Here is a 19997-nt window from a genome sequence, read left to right as displayed (position 1 = left end):
GGTCACAAGACGCTGCCCACAGGACGCTGTTGGCTGGATATTTTTGGTTGGTGGACTATTCTCAGTCCAGCAGTGACACTGAGGTGCTTAAAAACTCCAGCAGCACTGCTGTGTCTGATCCACTCAGACCAGCGCAACACACACTAACACACCACCACCACGTCAGTGTTACTGCAGTGCTGAGAATGATCCACCACCCAAATAGTACCTGCTCTGTGAGGGTCCATGGGGGTCCTGACCACTGAAGAACAACTGTAGAACTACAAAGTGCACCTATATAGTAAGTGGAGCTGATAAAATGGACAATGAGCGTAGAAACAAGGAGGAGCTCATAATGTTATGCCTGATCGGTGCCTATCGGTCACCTGGATTTGGTGTTTAACTATGCAGACTGGTAGATCTTCAAGACCAGGACTGAGCAGCCCTGCCCTGCCGTGGAGCTCTAAGGGAGCAGGAAGTAGGGAACAGTGTTAGTGGAGGAGCGAATGGGACGCAGGCAAGTTTACTTCAGAGCGGATCGTCCTCGTTGCTCAAAAACGCGCTGTGTTCGAACTTGAAGCACTGCTGCCACCTGTTGTATAAACAGTGCTATTGCAGCTTTGGAGGACCAACACCGAGCACGCTACTCGAAGCGTCCAGCAGGCGGGGCTACATCGCCAAGTAGGGCGCGCGGGCGACCGCAGTGGGCGGGAGCTGGAGTCTGATTGGCTCAACTGGTGTCAGTCAAACTCTCCGCTCGATAACAAACTGGCTGGTTAGCGAGAGGAGAGAAAGCTAACTAGCCGAGCAGCCGACGGTTGCTAGCCAGTCTCTCGCATAGCAACGGGAGGCTGATGATCCAATAACGTGTTTGGGTTTAAATGTCGGAGCTGGGCCGCCGATAACAGGAGACCTGGACGAACCTGGGCAGGTGAGGTGCTGTAATGTGGCTTGTGCAGCGGCTAACGAGCTAATCTAGGAGTCATTGGACCCCGCGGGTCGCAGCGGCTCCGCCAGCCACGTTAGCCTGGTTTTGTTTTGCTGCTCGCTAAACAGGCGAGGCGACTCGGTCTTATCGTGTTTTATGATTCTCTTCATTAAAACCGACCCAACAAAATTCATAAATAGCCGTGAAATCCAAAGCTTCTCGCCTTTCTGCAGCAGCCCGAGATCAGACGCTGTGTTTATAGCGTTACACCAACGGATAGATATGAAACTCAGGTCGTCAGTCCGAACAGAAGCAGCTAACACGGTATTAAAATAGTGTAGTAACGTAAACGAGTGTTTTTTGGTCGTTTTTCAAATAAAAAGCTTTGGTTAAACCGCAGTTGCTCTGTTGCAGTGACCGGCTTTTGGAACTGGACCGGAATCTCCGTTTTAAGTTAATTATATTGTGAGAAACGGGCTTTTATGCACAGGGCCGGCGCTCAGTGTTCCGACTGTAAGTTATCTCTAGATAAAGAAATAAACTAGGCAGGTTTATATCGTTTGATATTCGTCCAGAGCCCTGTTTTACACTAGGTCGGCTCGTTTTAACGTTAGCAATGTTGGTTTCCTTGACCCACAAAAGTAGGGTAACTGCCTGCCTTTCCACGGGTTTTTGTGATCAGTAGCACCGAAAAGGAATATCAGGAGTTTTTCAGTCTCGGAGAGGAAAGTTCTGCGTTAGTTTCCGCTGCTAGCGCTGAGTACTTGGTAGATTAGTCAACTATGTAGTTAGGGCGACACTTCACTAGCAGTGGCTTTGAGAGGTGGTTTCTGTGCCCAGATAAGCAGGAATGTCTTTGGTGGGGCTTAAGTTGAATTGAATTTCAGTCCAAAGTTAGGCCTCTTCCATGTGTGCAGCAAAGGTCGAGGCACTGATGGTCCAAGGTGACCACCTTTTGTTTCTGTCTCAAGTTGATGGCCACTGTTGTACCTGTCTTTCATTAAGCTGAAGTGAGCTGCTTTGGTCAAAAAAGCTCCACAAAGTGCCTTAAATGAATTTTCTGATTGGCACCTGAAGTTTCTGAGCGCAGTGTCTGCTGTATCTTTTCATGCTTGTGTTATATTTAAAATTGAAAGAAGAAAAGTGCTTCTTATGATCATGTAAGAGAGACTTTTTGGCATATGATCTTATTTTAATAGATAGATAGATAGATAGATAGATAGAAGCTTATTGATCCTGAAGGGAACTGCAGTTTTCACAAAGCTGATTGACGATATCTTCCGATACTGGTGGTGGTCCAGAACCCTCTGTCCTGCACAGACAGCCTTCCTCTTTGAATTTTTTGTGCCGTGTCCAAATTCTGCTTTCCAGTTGGTGCATTTTTACTGAATTTTCTCAAAAATGCCACTGCACACTCTCGTTTGACCGTGTCCGAGCATATTCTAACACACAAAAACAAAAAGCCTTTTCATTTTTAGTGAACGCCATTCTTCAACTGGACATTAAAAATGAAACTTGGTTAGTTTTTACACATTTTGTTAAAGTTTGAGATCATTTGAGGGAGAATTGGCTGTTGTTAGACTACGAAATGATGTCAGTTTCTTTGGGGCCCCCTATATAATTGCACATAAACTCGCATATTGTCGCTGTCCAAAGAAAAACAAGTATCTCCAAAATGGTAACTTTACAGGAGAGAGCAAAAAGGTTCTTTACTTTCACTGTAAGCTAATGGGAAGAGTTTTTATTCTAAGCAATTTTGGAGCATTTTTATTGGTCCACTCACCATGAAGTTTTCAGACAATGTAAAGGACAGCTGCTGAGCTCAAATGATGCAGAAAAGTAAAAATCGCAAAAAATGGAGATACATGTTTTTCATTGGACAGCGACGATATGCTATGCATATAATTAAAAAATAGAAATAAAAATAGACATAAGTTAAAATAAGAGAAATAAAATAAAAGTATATGTTTGCATATTTACGTGGCATATGAGACAGATTTGTTGTATTTACATGAGAGCAGGCACTGAGTACTAAAAGCACAATGAATGCCGACATAACTAACTAACTAGGAGATGCAGCAGTGTTTACAGTGTAAAGTGTGCAGTGAGAGTCATCACAGTAGCAGTTGTGATATATTACACAGTGAGTATTAACAGAGAGGAGATATAGTGATGGGGTTCAGCTCAGTTCAGACAGCAGGAGATCAGTACCGTCTCTGCAGTGAGGAGACTGGCTGTAGAGCCGTATATCAGTGGGTAAGAAAGATCTCACACGGCTCTTTAACACAGCGCAGCTGGAACAGTCTGACCTGAATCAGCTTCTCCGTTTATCCAGTGTAGCAGGCAGGGGGGTGAGGTGTGTCCAATACGGCTAAAAGCTTGTTGAGCCTCTGTTCTGCCACAAATGAGTAACGGTGCACACCTGTGTGCTCTTTACCGTCCACAGTGTGGGAGAATGGTGGTTCCGGACAGTGGGAACGTGGTCCAGCAGGCAGACAATGGCAGCACCAGCGGGCTCATGGCGAGCGCAGAGCCGGGGTTCGAGGTGGAGCAGGACATGGCCGAGGTGGAGCTGCAGGAGGTGCGCAAGCTGCAGGAGCTCGTGCGGCGACTGGAGGTTCAGAACCAAAGCTTGCGGAACAGAGGGAACAAACATCATCTCAGGGGCACCAACAGCAACATAAACGAGAGGACACTGTGTGAAGAGATCACGAGCTCTGCTGTCCAGCCCGAGGATGGAGGCAGCCTCACGGGCAGAGACTTTGAGCGATCCCCGCCTCACAGCAGCAGCAGTGAAGATATGTCTCCGCTCCCCGAAGCTGCGAGGCTGGAGGATGAAGAGGAGGAGCCGGGACGGTTCTTGAGTCTTCCGTGTGGTGCAGGGCTGGAACAAACGCAGGGACAAACTCAGGCTAGTCCCTCTCCCAACAGCTATGATTCAGAGACGCTCGGCGGGAGCGACGTGGGCATGGACCAGTCTGCTCTGGACGAGGTGGATGTGCTCGACTTGGAGGACTGTGTTGAGGATGAAGACAGCTGGTATGTTTCTTATATCTGACTTTTATTTAATAGGTTTTCTTGATACAAACTAAATTCTGCTGTAGTAAATATACAGCGTGTCCCAAAAAAATGGACATCATTTGAGATGTGAGTGTCTGAGTAACTACATGTCCTGGCAAACGAAATTAAATAGGCTTCATGTTGAACAGTACAAGATTTATTTATCAAAATTCGAACAAGAAATTCAGACGGATGTAGATTTTAGAACCGATTTCACAAAGCTGATCTTCCGATACTGGTGGTCGTCCAGACCCCTTTGTCCTGCACAGACAGCCTTCCTCTTTGAATTTTTTGTGCCATGTCCAAATTCTGCTTTCCAGTTGGTGCATTTTTATTGAATTTTCTCGAAAATGCCACTGCACACTCTCGTTTGACTGTGTTCGAGCATATTCTAACACACAAAAACAAAATGCCTTTTCATTTCTAGTGAATGCCATTCTTCAAAAAAAAAATAGAAATGAAACTTGATTAGTTTTTACACATTTTGTTAAAATTTGAGATCATTTGAGGGAGAATTGGCTGTTATTAGACTACGAAATGATGTCAGTTTTTCTGGGACGCCCTGTTTTGCTCTGTGTTATATTTATGATACGTTTTGTCGTGTGTTAAAAATGCACTGGTGAATTGGTGATGTGGCAAAAACTGGCCTGCATTACCAAAATCATGTACATTTACAGGATGACATGAATACCTTGACTCTTTAACCCCTTAAAATTCCAGGCTTATTACCTACTATGGCAGGGGTGTCCAGTCTGGTCCACAAAGGGCTGGTGTGGCTGCAGGTTTTTCACTCCCAACAAAGCAGAAGGTCACCTGATCAGCAGCTTGAAGACTGAGATCAGCTGATTAAACAGTGAGAATCAGGTGAGCTCCAGCTCGTCTGGAGTGAGAACCTGCAGCCACACCGGCAATTTGCGGATAAGATTGGACGCCCCTGTACTAAGGCTTATTATTCATTATCTACAGGGATTTCAGTGCAAGCTAATGGAGCTTTTCTTAGGTTTCAGAAGTGTGTAGTGAAACTTTGGGCCGCCGGTGGGTCCATGGCTTTGTAAGGGGTTAAAATATTCTCAAAAACACTCACGGTCAAGATGCTCACAGCACAAAGTAGAAAAAACATTGTGATTGGTTAGGGGGCTGATTTGCATACTAAATACTTGTGTCAGTATTGCAATAATGGTTTACAGGTGAAATATGGTGCAGCTGTAATGTTTAATACGGTTGATTTACTTACTGATGGTTTATATTTGGTCTTTAAAGCAGGCACTAATCCTGCACAATCCCCAAAAGTGTTTAAATCATTTATGCTTACAAGCAGATTTTTGAGAAACACAAATAGAAAAAACTTTATTTGACTAGGAGTGTAAAAATGCATTAATACGCTGATTTAACAGAGTAAAAAGGGTCCGTGCATCTTAATGTTTACTGTTTGCCAGTTTACTAGATAAACCTACGCTGTACTTACGGCTATTGCATATTTTATCTGAGACACGTACTGATCGCTGACTACAATGCCCACTAGGTTGATGGGCTAAACACAAAGACATAAAGGAGGTCTATGGAGGGCTAAACACCCTGCAAGAACCTCGTGTCACCTTTTGACAGGGTGAGCTCTGTTCGTTACATTCTTTTCTTTATTTAAGCTCAGGTTTACATTGAGGGGGGCCCTCGTTTATAGTGTAGCCGAGAGCCACAGGAAGAGTTTAAAACACATTACAAATTAAGGTTGTTAAAATAAAGATTACAAAGTAAAGATAAAATAATAAAAGAAAACATTTAAAAATATTAAAGAAACACAACAATAAAAATTATGTAATAATAATAATAATAATAAGAAGAAGAAACAGTCAAACTATAATAAAAACAATAAAATGAGTAGAAATACATAAAAATAGTATGTAAAGTGGAAAAATAAATAGAAAAATAAAATATTCAACTTAAACAGTTACAAACAGAACTAAAATAATTCGAAGGTAAAATAAAATATTTAGTTTATGTAACTGTAGGTTTTCTGTGGACCTTTGATATCATCCAAAGAATATTTCCATCTGGCTCTACCGTATTCAGGCTTAACAGCTGTAATGTTCAGCATCGCGTTTCTGCTGCGCTGAAGACGACGGTGTTTATCTCGCCTGTAGTTTTTTACTGTAAATAGCGTTTTAATGGAGAGTGTGGGCTTCTGCCCAGCTTTGTACTTCAGCACAGAAAAATAGGGAGGTAATTTGCTGTGATCCGTGTTGCTCGCAGCGTAATGAGAGCGTAGCGGTGGTGTGACTGCACGCCTCACTGATCTCTCGCTGTGAGAGGGAGTCTCCTCCGTTCTGCCCAGCGTCATTCTCTAAAGGCGCTGCTCTGCGTGACTGACCAGCTGTGTGAGTGTGTGCGAGTGTGTGTTTGTGTTTGTGTTTGTGTGTGTGTGCGCGAGTGTGCGCGAGTGTGCGCAGTAAGAGCCCTTCGTGACCGAGGTGTCTTAGACAGCGAGTCACCAGGCTTCTCTAACTGGGCACCTGGGAATGTTTTTCTGTTTTATTTTGTGTGTGTGTGTGTGTGTGTGTGTGTGTGTGTTGTTGTGTTGCATATAGCCTATCAATTTGCATTTTCAGTAGAAATGCAAAGATTCCAGTCTCTCTTTCTCTTTCTCTTCTCCCCCCTTCCCACTTTGTGGCTCTTTAGTGTTTTGGAGTGTGTCTGTGGGAATTTGTTCCCATTCAGTCAAAAGAGCATCTGTGAGGTCAGGCACTGCTGAATGAGAAGGCCTGGCTCACCATCCACATTTCAGTTCATCCCAAAGGTGTTCAGTGGGGTTGAGGCTCTGAAGTCCAAAGTTGCTAATCCATGTCTTTATGGACCTCACTTTTGCACAGGGGCTCAGTTATGCTGGAAGAGGAAAGGGCCTCCGTAATTTGTCGCTGCAAATCTGGAATAATTTAAAACCCTGAAAAACAGCCCCAGATCATCATCCCTCCTCCATCAAACTCTACTGTTGGCTCTGTGCATGTTGGTAGGTAATGTTCTCCTGGCATCCTCCAAACCCAGATTCATCCATCAGGCTGACAGATAGAGAAGCTGATTCATCACTCCACTGATGTGCTTTAGACCACTGCAGCGGTGCCTGGCATTGTGTGTAGTGATCTTAGGCTTGTTTGCAGCTGTTCAGCCATGGAGACCCATTTCATGAAGTTCCAGTCACACAGATCTTATGCTAAGGTTACTTCCAGAGGGAGTTTGGAACTCTGTAGTGATGCAACAGAGGATACGCGATTATCATGCACTACACACTTCAGCACTCAGCAGCCTCGCGCTGTGAGTTTAGGTCTACAGCTTGGTGGCTGAGCTCTTGCTGCACTAAGACGCTATTATAGCCCTTACGGTTGACCAGGGCAGATCTAGCAGTGCCAGAATTTTCACGAACAGTCTTGTGGCGAAAGTGGCGTCTGATGACGATGCCATTCGTAAAGTCACTGAGCTCTTCAGTACGACATTCTACTGCTGGTGTTTGCCTTTGGAGACTAAAGTACCGTACGCACTGTGTGCTGGTCATGTTTGATCGTTACCTGGTCTGTTTGATAAAGGCATTATTCGTGCCAGTATCAACTCAGGATCGATGCATTATCGATTATCAATATGCATTACCAGGCATAAATATTTCAGTGTTTCCCCTACCATTAAATCAGCTGTTGATTGGCTTTGAACAGGAGTAATGTGAATAATTTTGTTGCATATAATGTTAATGTTAGGGCTGGGCAATTCAACAAAAAGTAATCGAAACCGACATTCAGAACCTCGAACTGACGCAATCTTGTCATTGTCAATTATTTCTATTATTATTATTATTATTATTATTATTATTATTTATTTTTATTTTTTTTGGTTAATCCTTTCCCGACTCTGTGTTCATGTACTGTCCCGCCGCGCGTGTATCACGTGACTCCGCCACGTCCAGTCTGTGACATGGAAGCTAAGGCTACATTCACACAGCAGGTAAAAGTAGCCCAAATCTGATTTTCTCACCAAATCGAATCTTTTTGTTTGGCTGTTCAGATTATCTTTTAAATGTGATCTGTATCATCAGTCTGAACAGATCAGCTCCTAAACTGACCCACATGCGCAAAAGAACAGAGCTTCACGCTGCTTCACGGCTCATACAGAGGTAAACAACCACGACCGCCAACGAACAGCAGTCATTCTCGTTCTCCTGCGGCCGCGTTCGGCCATTTCTTTCAAAATGTCTTCAAACACGGAGGGTTCTGGATGAGTGTCTTCTAATTTTTGTACAGAAATATCACCCCAAATGTTTATGAGTCTCAGCAGAGCGAAATTATGACGAATGTCGAGCTGGTTTGACGTAAAAGCCACGTGAATTCCGATCTGGCTGTTGAGACGACTTACGTTAAGATATGCAGAACATATTTACAGTACAAACCTTGTTGGTGAACTACCAGGGCAAAAAAAAACCCAAAATAATTGCTCATTAATCGTAATCGAGGTAAAATAATTCAATTAATCGTGATATTGATTTAAGATCATATCGCCCAGCACTAGGTAATGCCCTAAAATAAGACTGTGTGCAAATGTATAATATAAAAACGACAGCACAGTTTAATCTTCTCAGTAACATTTTATACTCAGTATGCTAAAACACAAAGGCTCTACCACCCAGCCTGAATGCAAATCTAGGGGGAACACTAGACCAATCTAGCTGAGGAGTAAACGAACAGGAATTGATGTCCTGTATTTAGACACTGTCACTTTCAGCCTCGAATGCTGTGAATATATCAATGGCAGTTACAAGAGGCATCAAAGTGCACAAAATGTTCTACCTAGTGGAACAAAACAGCAAAGCATATCGATTCCTGCAAGTCTAACTCTTACTTCGCGGGAAATTCCCGCAGACGTTTACAGCGATGTTTCGTAATGTTCAGCCAGTGTTCGCACCAGCGACTGACTTCCGCTCTGGACAACACACTTGGTGCTCTCTCTCCCTCCTCCATCATCTGAAGAGCACGACACGTGAAATAACTTCCCTCTGACTCACTTTCTTCTCCGACTGCTGTTTCTCGCCTCGTCCCCCTGTGTGTGTCACTCACTCGAGTCTCAGTGCTCATCGTAATGCACAGATCTGATTGGCTGAGTAGCGCCACGTGTGATATTTACAACATATGCGATTGATCTGTGAGTCTCCCGGGCGTAAAAGAGGCGCCGTAAGGCTAGAAAAGTTACGCTGATTAAAATAGGACCACCCTATTGAAATTAAATAAGAGATTAATAATAGATGTCCGCACAGGACAGCGTCTGAGTCCGGACACGGACTGCGGTCCACCTATTAGTGACCTCTGTTCTAAAGCAAGTCTGATGTCACAGCATGCAAGCTGCTGTAGAATTTAATTTCTATATAGTATCATAACCGAACATTCAGCTCAGCGTGTGCTGTGGTATGGTCAGAAGAGCAGTGTTTTGACCGATTGCAGTCATACTCTAAATTTTATTTAATGAATACACGATTACTAGAAGCGATCAGTAGCGGAATGTTACTAATCCAAGTAATCCAGCTTTTTCGTTTGGTTCTTAGTTGCCTAATATGTCCCAGGCTGCATCAGTGCTGAGGTTTAGGCTGGTTTGGGATTTGGGGGTCTTTCCTTGCGCACAGACCTAATTTGTACAAAGGTAGCACATTGTGTTTCTGACGGCCAATTAGCAGCTTATCCGAGGCTGGACTGCCAAAGCAGCGATAGCCTGTTCTCAGTTTCGCATTAGTAGTCTGGCCATATGCGACGGATGAGGTTAACATGACCACGTTTTGTAATCTGTTTAAGGGCACGGTGTAATCTGCTTTGGGCTGGGTGGTAAACTGCTTTGGCTGGACGTGGAACACATGTGATCCTGTTTTCTCACATAAGGACTGAAGAGAAAGAAATGATGACCAAAAAGAAGTCTTTTTCACATCGTACAAACAGATGAAATAGGCTCGTTATTAAGTACATCTAGTTCTGCTTCTGAATCCTGACTAAAGGCTAAGAGTGTCAGCACCACTGACCTACCTTTCAAACCAGATCTGTGACCTCAATGCTACAGTCCATATTATTGTTCTTCCCAGTGGGAGTCTAGTGCCTTTGTATCTCTCCAACAGGGAGGATGAGCCATTAGAGCAGGCCTTTGTGTCGACACCAACATTCACCCACACAGTGGCTTTTGAAGCATTTAATGAACTTGGCTCTCAGTAGAAGGATGCAAATACTCACAAGCCACTTATTGATTCACTGGGTATTTGCATCGGAGCGACACTAATCCTACAGCTCGGAGGGAGCGCTCTTCTGACGTCACCATCCTCTGCGGATGGGTATAGATCTTGAGCGCGAGTGTTTAAGGGTTGGGCTCAGCCTGTGAGGTTTGGATGATGAGCCTAATTCATAGTGATGGCCAAGAAAATGCACAGATCTTCAGAGAACTGGTTAAAACTACCGGAAATTTGTATCACTATGTTTTCTACTATTCACATTACCAGGCTGAAGTGGCACAAATCTGATTTTTTTGCCCTAATGTGACTCAGATCTGATGTCTTCAGGGCTGTGTGGACACGCAAATCTGATCTGCTCAAATCCGACCTGAGCCACTTTCATGTGTGGTCCTAGATCGGATACGTATCCGATTCGTGGCCATGCGACCTTAATGTGACGCTCAGATCTGAATTCATGCGCTTTTTTTCCGTCGTTCAGCGTTACCATGGCAGCAGCGCCGAACAGAGGTTAAAGCCTGTAAACAGTGGAAAAGCAGCTCATCTCACCTTTTTCTCCTTCGTCTCGCTCTAATAATGAAGCTGAGAGCTGATCAGAGTTAATGATCTTCTCAGCGAAGCTCGTTCTGCTCGTTAGTTTGTGCTGATGATGAAGATTCATTCACGTGACGTTACTGAGTAGGATGAGCTCATGAGGGTCATTTCAGGACGCCGGTTCGTCACATTAATGACAGATTCGAATCACTGACCTAAACGAGTGTGAACCATCGTGTCAGAGAGATCGGATTTGAGCAAAAAATCTTTGAGAGATTTTACCCACTTTTCTTTATAGAATGCTTCTAGTTTAAGAAGCACTTAAGATCTAAGATCTTTGTGAAGTAGTTAATGGTGGTTTTGCAGTATGTTCTGGATCACTGTGGGTTTGGATATCGTTGCACATCCCTATCGCCCAGTCTTTGTCCAAAGTAGTAGCGAATCTTCTGCTGTAAATAGCTGTGTGAGTGTTTAAATTGTGGTTATGCTTTTTCCTAACTTTTTAAGAATTATTTAAACTGTCCAAGATCAGTCTTGGGCATGAGGCTATTCAGGAATTTTGGCTTAAAGCATTCTCTTCTATACAGATATGTCTCTTGAGGCACTGACTTTTCAGCTCATCATCTCGGTCTGTAACCGCAGATCCAGCTCAGTTTAACCTCTGAAAGAAAACACTGCATTGTTGGTGTGGCAGCACTATCAGTCTGTCTGCAAAGACTCATATCATGGGCTGGGCGGTGCTGGCTCTGCTGGCTGTTGGTAAACACAAGCATTCATTCTTCACTAGTGAAAGCAGATGTGTATTTGATCTGGGTGCTAATCATTAAGGTGTGTTTTCACGCTCTGTCACACTGTCAGTCATGCATATCTTAAAAGATCTGCTTTCTACAGCCCTGTTCTCTCTGAACAAACTGGCTCAACTGGTTCCTGTCCTGTTCTCCTCTGTAGGTTGTATGTGTCACCAAAGAAGCAGGTGCTGGCAGAGCAGGGCCCAGAGTCTCCACTGAAATGGTGCAGGAAGGTGCTGGATCACCCAAGTCCTGAGACTGAGGTGGCCTGCAGGACGCTCATCAGCCGCCTGGACCAAAGTACGTCATGTGGTAACAAGATAACACCTACACACAACCTCGGGACCCAGACTAGGCGGCTTTGTTTACAGTCGTGTAGTTATTGTTGAATACCAGAACGAGCATAACTAGTATTCGATCAATTTGAACTAAAATGGTGAAATATATTATCTATTTATTATTTATATCAAAATATGATCTATACCTATATAGATTGACATGTTGTACATCTCCTATCCATATCTTGTATAATCTGGAAGATTTCTATACCAATATTCTGTCCTCTGTGAACCTGCATCTCATTTATTTATCTACCCCAGATTTACTAACTGCACATACAGAATGTGTACAACAGTACATAGTTTTATTTCATAACTGATTACTGTACAACCGTACATTGGAAATAGTGCAATACTAGTGTACACCGATCAGGCATAACATCATGACCACCTCCTTGTTTCTACGCTCATTGTCCATTTTATCAGCTCCACTTACTGTATAGGTGCACTTTGTAGTTCTACAGTTACAGACTGTAGTCCATCTGTTTCTCTGATACTTTGTTAGCCCCCTTTTACCCTGTTCTTCAGTGGTCAGGACCCCCATGGACCCTCACAGAGCAGGTACTATTTGGGTGGTGGATCATTCTCAGCACTGCAGTAACACTGACGTGGTGGTGGTGTGTTAGTTTGTGCTGGTCTGAGTGGATCAGACACAGCAGTGCTGCTGGAGTCCACTCACTGTCCACTCACTGTCCACTCTATTAGACACTCCTACCTTCTCAGTCCACCTTGTAGATGTAAAGTCAGAGACGATAGCTCATCTGCTGCGGCACAGTTTGTGTTGGTCATCCTCTAGTCCTTCATCAGTGGTCACAGGACGCTGTTGTCTGGATATTTTTGGTTGGTGGACTATTCTCAGTCCAGCAGTGACACTGAGGTGTTTAAAATCTCCAGCAGCACTGCTGTGTCTGATCCACTCAGACCAGCACAACACACACTAACATACCACCACCACGTCAGTGTTACTGCAGTGCTGAGAATGATCCACCACCCACCTACCTGCTCTGTGAGGGTCCATGGGGGTCCTGACCACTGAAGAACAGGGTAAAAGGGGGCTGACAAAGTATGGTAAAGTATAAACACCGACTCTAAATATACACACATGCACAATATACACTAGTATTGCACTATTCCAATGTACAGGCCTATAGACTGATACACCAGCACTACTGGCTGTTCAGCAGCCTGATGGCCCGGGGGAAGAAACTTTCTCAGAACCGGAACTCTGGACTTAATGCTTCTGTACCTCCTCCCGCTTGGCAGCTGGAGGATGGTACAGAAGCACATTTTTGTCCTGTAAAGGAACAACTCCAGAGGAGTGGCACAGCAATTACTGTTACAGGTATCATATTCCATAGTTTAAACATTGTCTGTTATGCTATCAAATGGCCTGTCCTGCATTCTTGCACTGCCTGCATAGCACTCAAATTTTGGGCCTCTTTAGACTTTACATTAACATATAATTAATAATAAGGTTTTTGGTGATTAAATCATGTTCGAATTTTGCTTGACTGCATGAAAAGCCAGATGTAAACGCCCCCAGGATGCATTGTGAACGGATTTCAATTGGAGGTGGTCAAAGATGGAAGGTGCTGGATGTAATATTTGTTCACGTGTTGTTGCTTTTTCCTCTTTTTTGTTCTTGCACATTTCACGCTGAGGTAAATATCATTTTCGAGGGCGTTGCTGATCTTAATTGTCCGGTTTAGAAGATCCGTGTGTAATCCTTGTATTTTTACCTTGTTGAAAGGAATATTATGTATACCATGAAATATTTAGTCATTAGACCAGTTTAGTAACGGCATAATGAACCAGTTCATCAATTATGGAAGTCATCGTTAGTTGCAGCCCTAGTGGTATCAAACCTGTAGTGGAGAAGTTCTTGGATGTTGTACCTTTTCTTGATACTCGACATGGACACAGATTATAAGTCACTTATCTAAAGTCCCTTGTAGAAACTGTGAAATAGTTTCACACAGCCAATCAGTTTTTACCAGAATTTTCTTGTAAATTTACAAAGACTATAACATTTCTTTGTTGGCCTATTTAATTTTTAATTAATTAATTTTGGTGCATCTGTATTATATAACTCATCACATGAACTCACACGATCGCGTGAGCAGAAAGGAATTAGTACGACTAGCATTCATGACCTAAATCACGGCGTCTATACGAAAGACACATCTCAGTTTCAGTCCTTTTGACGACGGTATAAAATACACTGGAAAACATAATAAATGAGCCTGTGAGTTGTGAGGAATGACTACTGTGAAGGAAGTATGTTCTGTTTTAGGACAGCAGTTACAAAACATTAGTTGTGCTTTGAATTATAAGATCTGTCACACTTCATCAGTTTAATGTAATGGAAAGTTGTGCCTGGAGGACTTGCGCATATAATGCTAATGCAGATGCTGATTTTTATGCTAATTCTTCCCTTTTCTCTCCCGTAGCCTCGAGATGGAGGAACGTGTACTGCAGCCCATCTCAAAGCTCGGCAGGCTCAGCAGCTGAGGCTGGTTCCTCAGGCGCCCCTCTGCTCTCTCCTGGGTACCACAAATCAACTAACAAATCCCTACTAACCTGTGGCAGCTCAGGTATGGCATGATGTTAACACGACGCTTCACCTGCTTTTATTCCACCTCTTACTGTACACACAGCCTCCCTCTCTGCAAACATGAGAAAACACCACAGACACACATTTGTGTGCTCTGCAATAAGCTTATGGGTTTTGGACACAGCCTTACAGTGTGTCTTTTTTTTCTTAATGTTTTGTTGTGATTTGTCTTAGGGCTGGGCAATTAATCGGAAAGTAATCGAAACCGACATTCAGAACCTCTAACCGACGCAATCCTGCCCATGTCGGTTATTTAGATTTTTTTTAATTCTGTTAATCCTTTCTCCACTCTGTGTGTTCATGCACTGTCCCCTTAAAAACTTACTACCACGCGTGTATCACATGACTCCCACGTCCAGTCCGTGACATGGAAGCTAAGGCTACGTTCACACAGCAGGTAAAAGTGGCCCAAATCTGATTTTCTCACCAAATCCAATCTTTTAGTTTGGCTGTTCAGATTATCTATTAAATGTGATCTGTATGGGTCATCAGTCTGAACAGATCAGCTCCTAAACTGATCCACATGCACTAAAGATCAGAGCGTCACGCTGCTTCACGGCTCATCCAGAGGTGAACAATCACGACTGCTAACGAACGCCAGTCGCTCCCGGAGGATCAGCTTCATCTTCACCAGCATCTCAGGAGCCATCATGAACTTTGCTTTCAGACTTTTAACTATTCTTTGACGCTGCAGCCTCGTTCTCCTACGGCCGCGTTCGGACATTTCGGATAATTTTTGTACAGAAATATCACCAAAAATGTTTGAGGTCTCAGCAGCACAAAATTATGACGAATGTTGAGTTGAATTGATGTAAAAGCCGCCTGAATTCCGATGATTTACATTAAGACATGCAGAGCATATTTACAGTATAAACCTGGTCAGTGAACTATGAGGGATTAATTGAATATTTTTTATCGTGATATTGATTTGAGCTCATATCACCCAGCACCAATTTGTGTGTCCACTTGTGTGTGCACTCAATGGCTTTTAAGCTCAGGTGTTCTGCATGAGGTGGTAAATATTTCAGCTTTCAACAAGTGAGCCAAGTCCATGATTACCTGCATTTGCATGCGTGTGTTGTTGGCAACGCTTGTATTTACAGAGTAAATATCACATCCAGACAGGTTTGTCAAGAAAGGTATCAGTGGAATAGTACCTATTATTACCACTATTTTTCCCTGCAAGCTGTAATCTGAAGAAAACCTGTAACCTAAACCCCTCTTTTACTATTGTACTCACACTGTTATCTTACAGCGGACTTCTGATTTTAGTTTCAAACACATGTATTCGTTATTCAATAAATGTCTTTGTCTTTTGGCCACAAAAATGAAGGACTAAATCTAAACCAAACATGGTGTGGTCTGCTATTCAACTACACTTTTGTTTAAATATCCTTTTCTCTTATTGTATAATAGGTAGTGTTTATCTAATCAGTAGTGGGTATTAATATAACCGTAATGGGATTATTATGCAGCCCAACAGGTAAATGTTTAACTGAGTCTTGCACTTTTACTGCTGGGTACGGTGTCTTAAAGCTGTGAGCTACACTGTTGGCTATGAATCATTATGAATGTGAGCTCATATCATTTGTGACAGTTCTGAAATTTGTGAGCCTCTTTTCGTGCTCGACAAGAAAATGTCACGCAGTAATTAAAGGAAGCCTGGAGGAATGTTTTATTTCTTAATGGAAATAGGCCACCTCCGTATGTTGCTCTAAAGTAGCTCATATAAAGACAAGTAGTAGTTTTGTACATATATTAACATCCAAATTACGTGTTACAGTGGACGACACACATCATAATTCCTATCCCTTCAACCTTTTAATTGGAAAATAAAGATAAGATGCATTTAGGTGCTTTTTAATGTCTATGGCACAGTAATAATACAGTGGCAAGAGAAAGTATGTTAACCCTTTGGAATGACCTGAGTTTATGTATAAAGTCTTCTTAAAATATGGTCTGGTCTACTTATGTTACAGTAAAGAACAAACACCGTCTGTTTAAACTGATGACACAAAAATGTGTATTGTTCTTGTCTGTATTGAATATTGTTCAAATGTTCACAGTGTATTCTGGAAAAGGTATCTGAGTCCTGGAGTCAGGAGTTAGCAACCCTGTAGTCCAAACAGTAAAATGAGATTGGAAGTGTGGGTTAGAACTAATTTGACTTACAAAAACCTCTCGCACCACTCACATGTTGAATTTGCTGTTCTCAAGATGTCAAAATGGAGAGTAGTCATAATACTGTGTCTACTCTCCTTAGAACTGAGTGCCCAACCAAGATCGCTCCAAAGGGACAATGCAGGATACTCGATGAAGAAAAAAAAAAAAAAGCTCAGCGGTAGGTAGATGATGCAGCACAATAAGGACCCTAAACACCGGCTGTGTTTGCATGCAAAGATTTTTCCCAATCCGATTAAATATATTCCGATTACAGGTTAAGACTGAGGTGTTTATTCTCACTCTACTCAACAGTCTGATAGAAAATCTCCATTTACATGCTCCCTACAAGTAATCCTATCCAAAAATACGCTCATGCGTAGAGAACCGCTTATTGTAGACGTTACCATGACAACCAGCATCACGTGAGTCCAGTCAGAGTGAGATGAGCAGCAGTGAGCAGCGCTTGTGTTTTTAATTGCTTTAAAATGGTGTCAGACTCAGGAAAACGTCCTTCACATGTCCTTATTAAAGAAGGCCGAGAGGAAGACGTCATGTTCTGAGACACATAAGCTGGACGTCCGTCCCACCGCCGTCTTTTAAAGATCAGAGCAGAAACTTCGTCTCCTCTGCAGACCAGTTTCTGCTCCGCCATGTTGAACGGTATAAACTTTCACTATGACGTGACGAACATGATCAGAACGGACTTAAACTTTCTGATAGGGAATGTAATCAGATACAGGCGTTTACACGGATATTATTCTTCTATTTAACGGATTATTTACAGGATTACCCACCTCGATCAGTCGGATAGAGATTGTATTCCGAATGGCCTCAATCGGACTAGACTGTTCTCATTGAGGTGCATACTTGGTCATATTCTATTCTGATTGAGCTATTAGTTGGATTATTAATGGATTATTAGGCTGCATGTAAACATGGCTATTGAAGTAAAGCTGCTACAGAATGGCTTCAGAAAATTAAATCCGCCTTTTGCAGTCAGAGCCCAGGCCTTAACCCAATACAGGTGCTGTGGAAGGACCTCGAGAGACAGCTGAAGAATATGGCTGAGCTGAAGCAGGTTTGCGAGGAGGAATGGTCCAGTGTTTCTCTTTGAATCTTGTGCAGGTCTGATCCACAGTTCCCAGAAGCGCTTGCTTGAGATTATTACGCCAAGGGGGGTTCAACCAGTTATTAAATCTAAGCATTGTCTTACTTTTTTCCACCAGTACTATGAGTGTTTAACGGATGTGCAGAATAAAGACAAACAATTATAACTGTGCGTTATTAGCTTTAGCACGTAGTGTTTGTCTGTACTTGTGACTTAGATGAATGACATCACATTTTATGACCTATGTAAGGAGAAATCTAGGTAATTCCTAAGGGTTCACATACTTTTTCTTGCTACTATTCTGGGGCAGTCGTGGGCTGGAGGTTAGGGAACCAACCTGGGCAGATGTGCTCACTGCCCCCTAGTGTGTGTGTGCTTTCACTAGTGTACAAGTGGTGTTTCACTGCACGGATGGGTCGAAATGCAGAGGTGAAATTTCCCCGTTGTGGGACTAATAAGGCTCACTTAACTTATAATGGGTGATTGTGCCCAAAAAACTTGTTGTTGATGACCCTGATTACTATTTAAATACTGTCATAGTTTGTTTAAATGATTTTTGAACAGCTTTAATTAATCCCACTTTTAAAGCTCAGTGTTACAGAAGACAAAAAAAACAACTGTATTGAAAACTAAACCGTTGGTGAGGAAGGTGGTACAATGTCTGCATTTCTATTTTTCCCCTTAATCTCTGACTGACTGATCCCACCCTATTTGGCTGTTTCCTCTGTGTTTTCCAGTGTGTTGTGGCGGTCAGTGTGTGTGCGCTTTTAGAGATGAATTCGAGTGTAATTACAGGCCTGCTGTTCTTGTATGTTTTGTGATTGTAGGTTACGTGGGCATGCACTCTGCACTGAGCTCACAATCCTCCATCGACAGTGAGCTGAGCACGTCAGATGACTCCATCTCTATGGGCTACAAGCTGCAGGACTTGACCGATGTACAGATAATGGCCAGGCTACAAGAGGAGAGTGAGTGTGAACCTTCTTCAGTCCCCTAAACCCACAGACCTGCAGTGTCTATCTCATCACCATTTCCATTATATGACAAATGCAAATCGAGCTCCACGGGTCTACAAAGGTTATTTAATTTTAGAAGCACTCCTCGATAAGCAAACTGGGCTTGCAAATTTGTTACGCAGTGCAAGTAATTTTTAGTGGTGCTAAAGTTCATGGTTAGCATAATCAGGCTCCTTATATAGGCTCGTGGTCCTAGCCTGGAAAAGGATGTCATGTCCACTCCAGGTAAGGGGAGAAGAGCTGCCCCAGGTGGAGGAGTGTAAGTATCCTGGGGTTTTGTTCACAAGTGATAGAAAGAGGGATCGGCCACAGGCTGGTGCAGCCGGCAGCAGTAATGCGGTCACTGTACTGGACTGTAGTGGTGAAGAGGGAGTTGTCTGTTTACCGGTCAGTCTACATCCCCACCCTCACGTGTGGTCATGAGCTGTGGGTAATGACCGAAAGAATGAGTTCACGGATACAAGAGGCGGGAATGAGGGTGGTGGGCTACACTCTACTGACAGGGTGAGGAGCTCGGTCATCCAGGAGGAGCCAGTTGAGGTGGTTCGGGCATCTGATCTGGATGCCTCCCAGTAGGGGTGTACCAGGCACAGCCTAATGGGACGAGACCCTGGGGTCATCCTAGGACCCGCTGGAGGGATTATATCTCCAGGTTGGCCTGGGAGCGGCTTGGGGTCCCCTGGAATGAGCTGGAGGAAGTTGTGGGGCACAGGGTCGTCTGGGATTCTCTGCTCTCCCAACTGCTACCATGACCCTATCTGGACTAAGCGGTTAAAGATGATGATGAAGAAGAAGATGATGATGATGATGATGATGATTTCTGTCAGAGCAAGAGCAAAGGCCAAGTGAAATTTGAAGGGATTGTTAAATCAAATTTACAATTTTCCACCTGCTTAAAATGTGGGAAAAAGGGAAAAGTACAAGCTTCAAGATGGCAGCTGCTACCTTTCTGTCCTTTTTGTCAGTTTTATAGATATCACTGTCTTACAGTGCCAAAAATCACTTAAGCAGCTTCACAAGTGAGACTTCTTACTCAAGGACTTTTTGAAAGCTAGTGTGGCTTGATTTATGCATTCCATTTGCATACCTTCCATGATGCAAATTGGTCGGTTATTATCTTCCATTACATATTAACTACTTTAGCATTTAAGCTGCAGCACAGAAGTGAAGAATTAAGCTTGGCTGATCAACGACACTTTGGAGTTTTGGAGGGGAATGTTGTGTATATTTTTTATGG

The 19997-nt window shown here is 43.2% G+C and overlaps 1 protein-coding gene across 1 annotated transcript in view; it reads left to right on the top strand.

Moving 5' to 3' along the window:
- Nucleotides 1-487: 487 nt before the first annotated feature.
- The window catches only part of zgc:66447 (SLAIN motif-containing protein-like), a 31233-nt gene continuing 11723 nt past the window's right edge, over nt 488-19997 (top strand). Inside the window, exons 1-5 of the mRNA XM_036569400.1 lie at nt 488-910; nt 3354-3946; nt 11682-11821; nt 14310-14453; nt 18572-18712. Coding sequence (XP_036425293.1) covers nt 3363-3946; nt 11682-11821; nt 14310-14453; nt 18572-18712 — 1009 coding nt within the window. The 5' untranslated portion in view covers nt 488-910; nt 3354-3362. The remainder of the gene's footprint in view (nt 911-3353; nt 3947-11681; nt 11822-14309; nt 14454-18571; nt 18713-19997) is intronic.

This window comes from Colossoma macropomum, unplaced genomic scaffold (assembly GCF_904425465.1).
Source record: "Colossoma macropomum unplaced genomic scaffold, Colossoma_macropomum, whole genome shotgun sequence".
NCBI classification, from domain to species: Eukaryota; Metazoa; Chordata; class Actinopteri; order Characiformes; family Serrasalmidae; genus Colossoma; species Colossoma macropomum.
The sequence above is the reverse complement of the archived record's forward strand: the minus strand, read 5'-3'. Positions and strand labels throughout refer to the sequence as shown.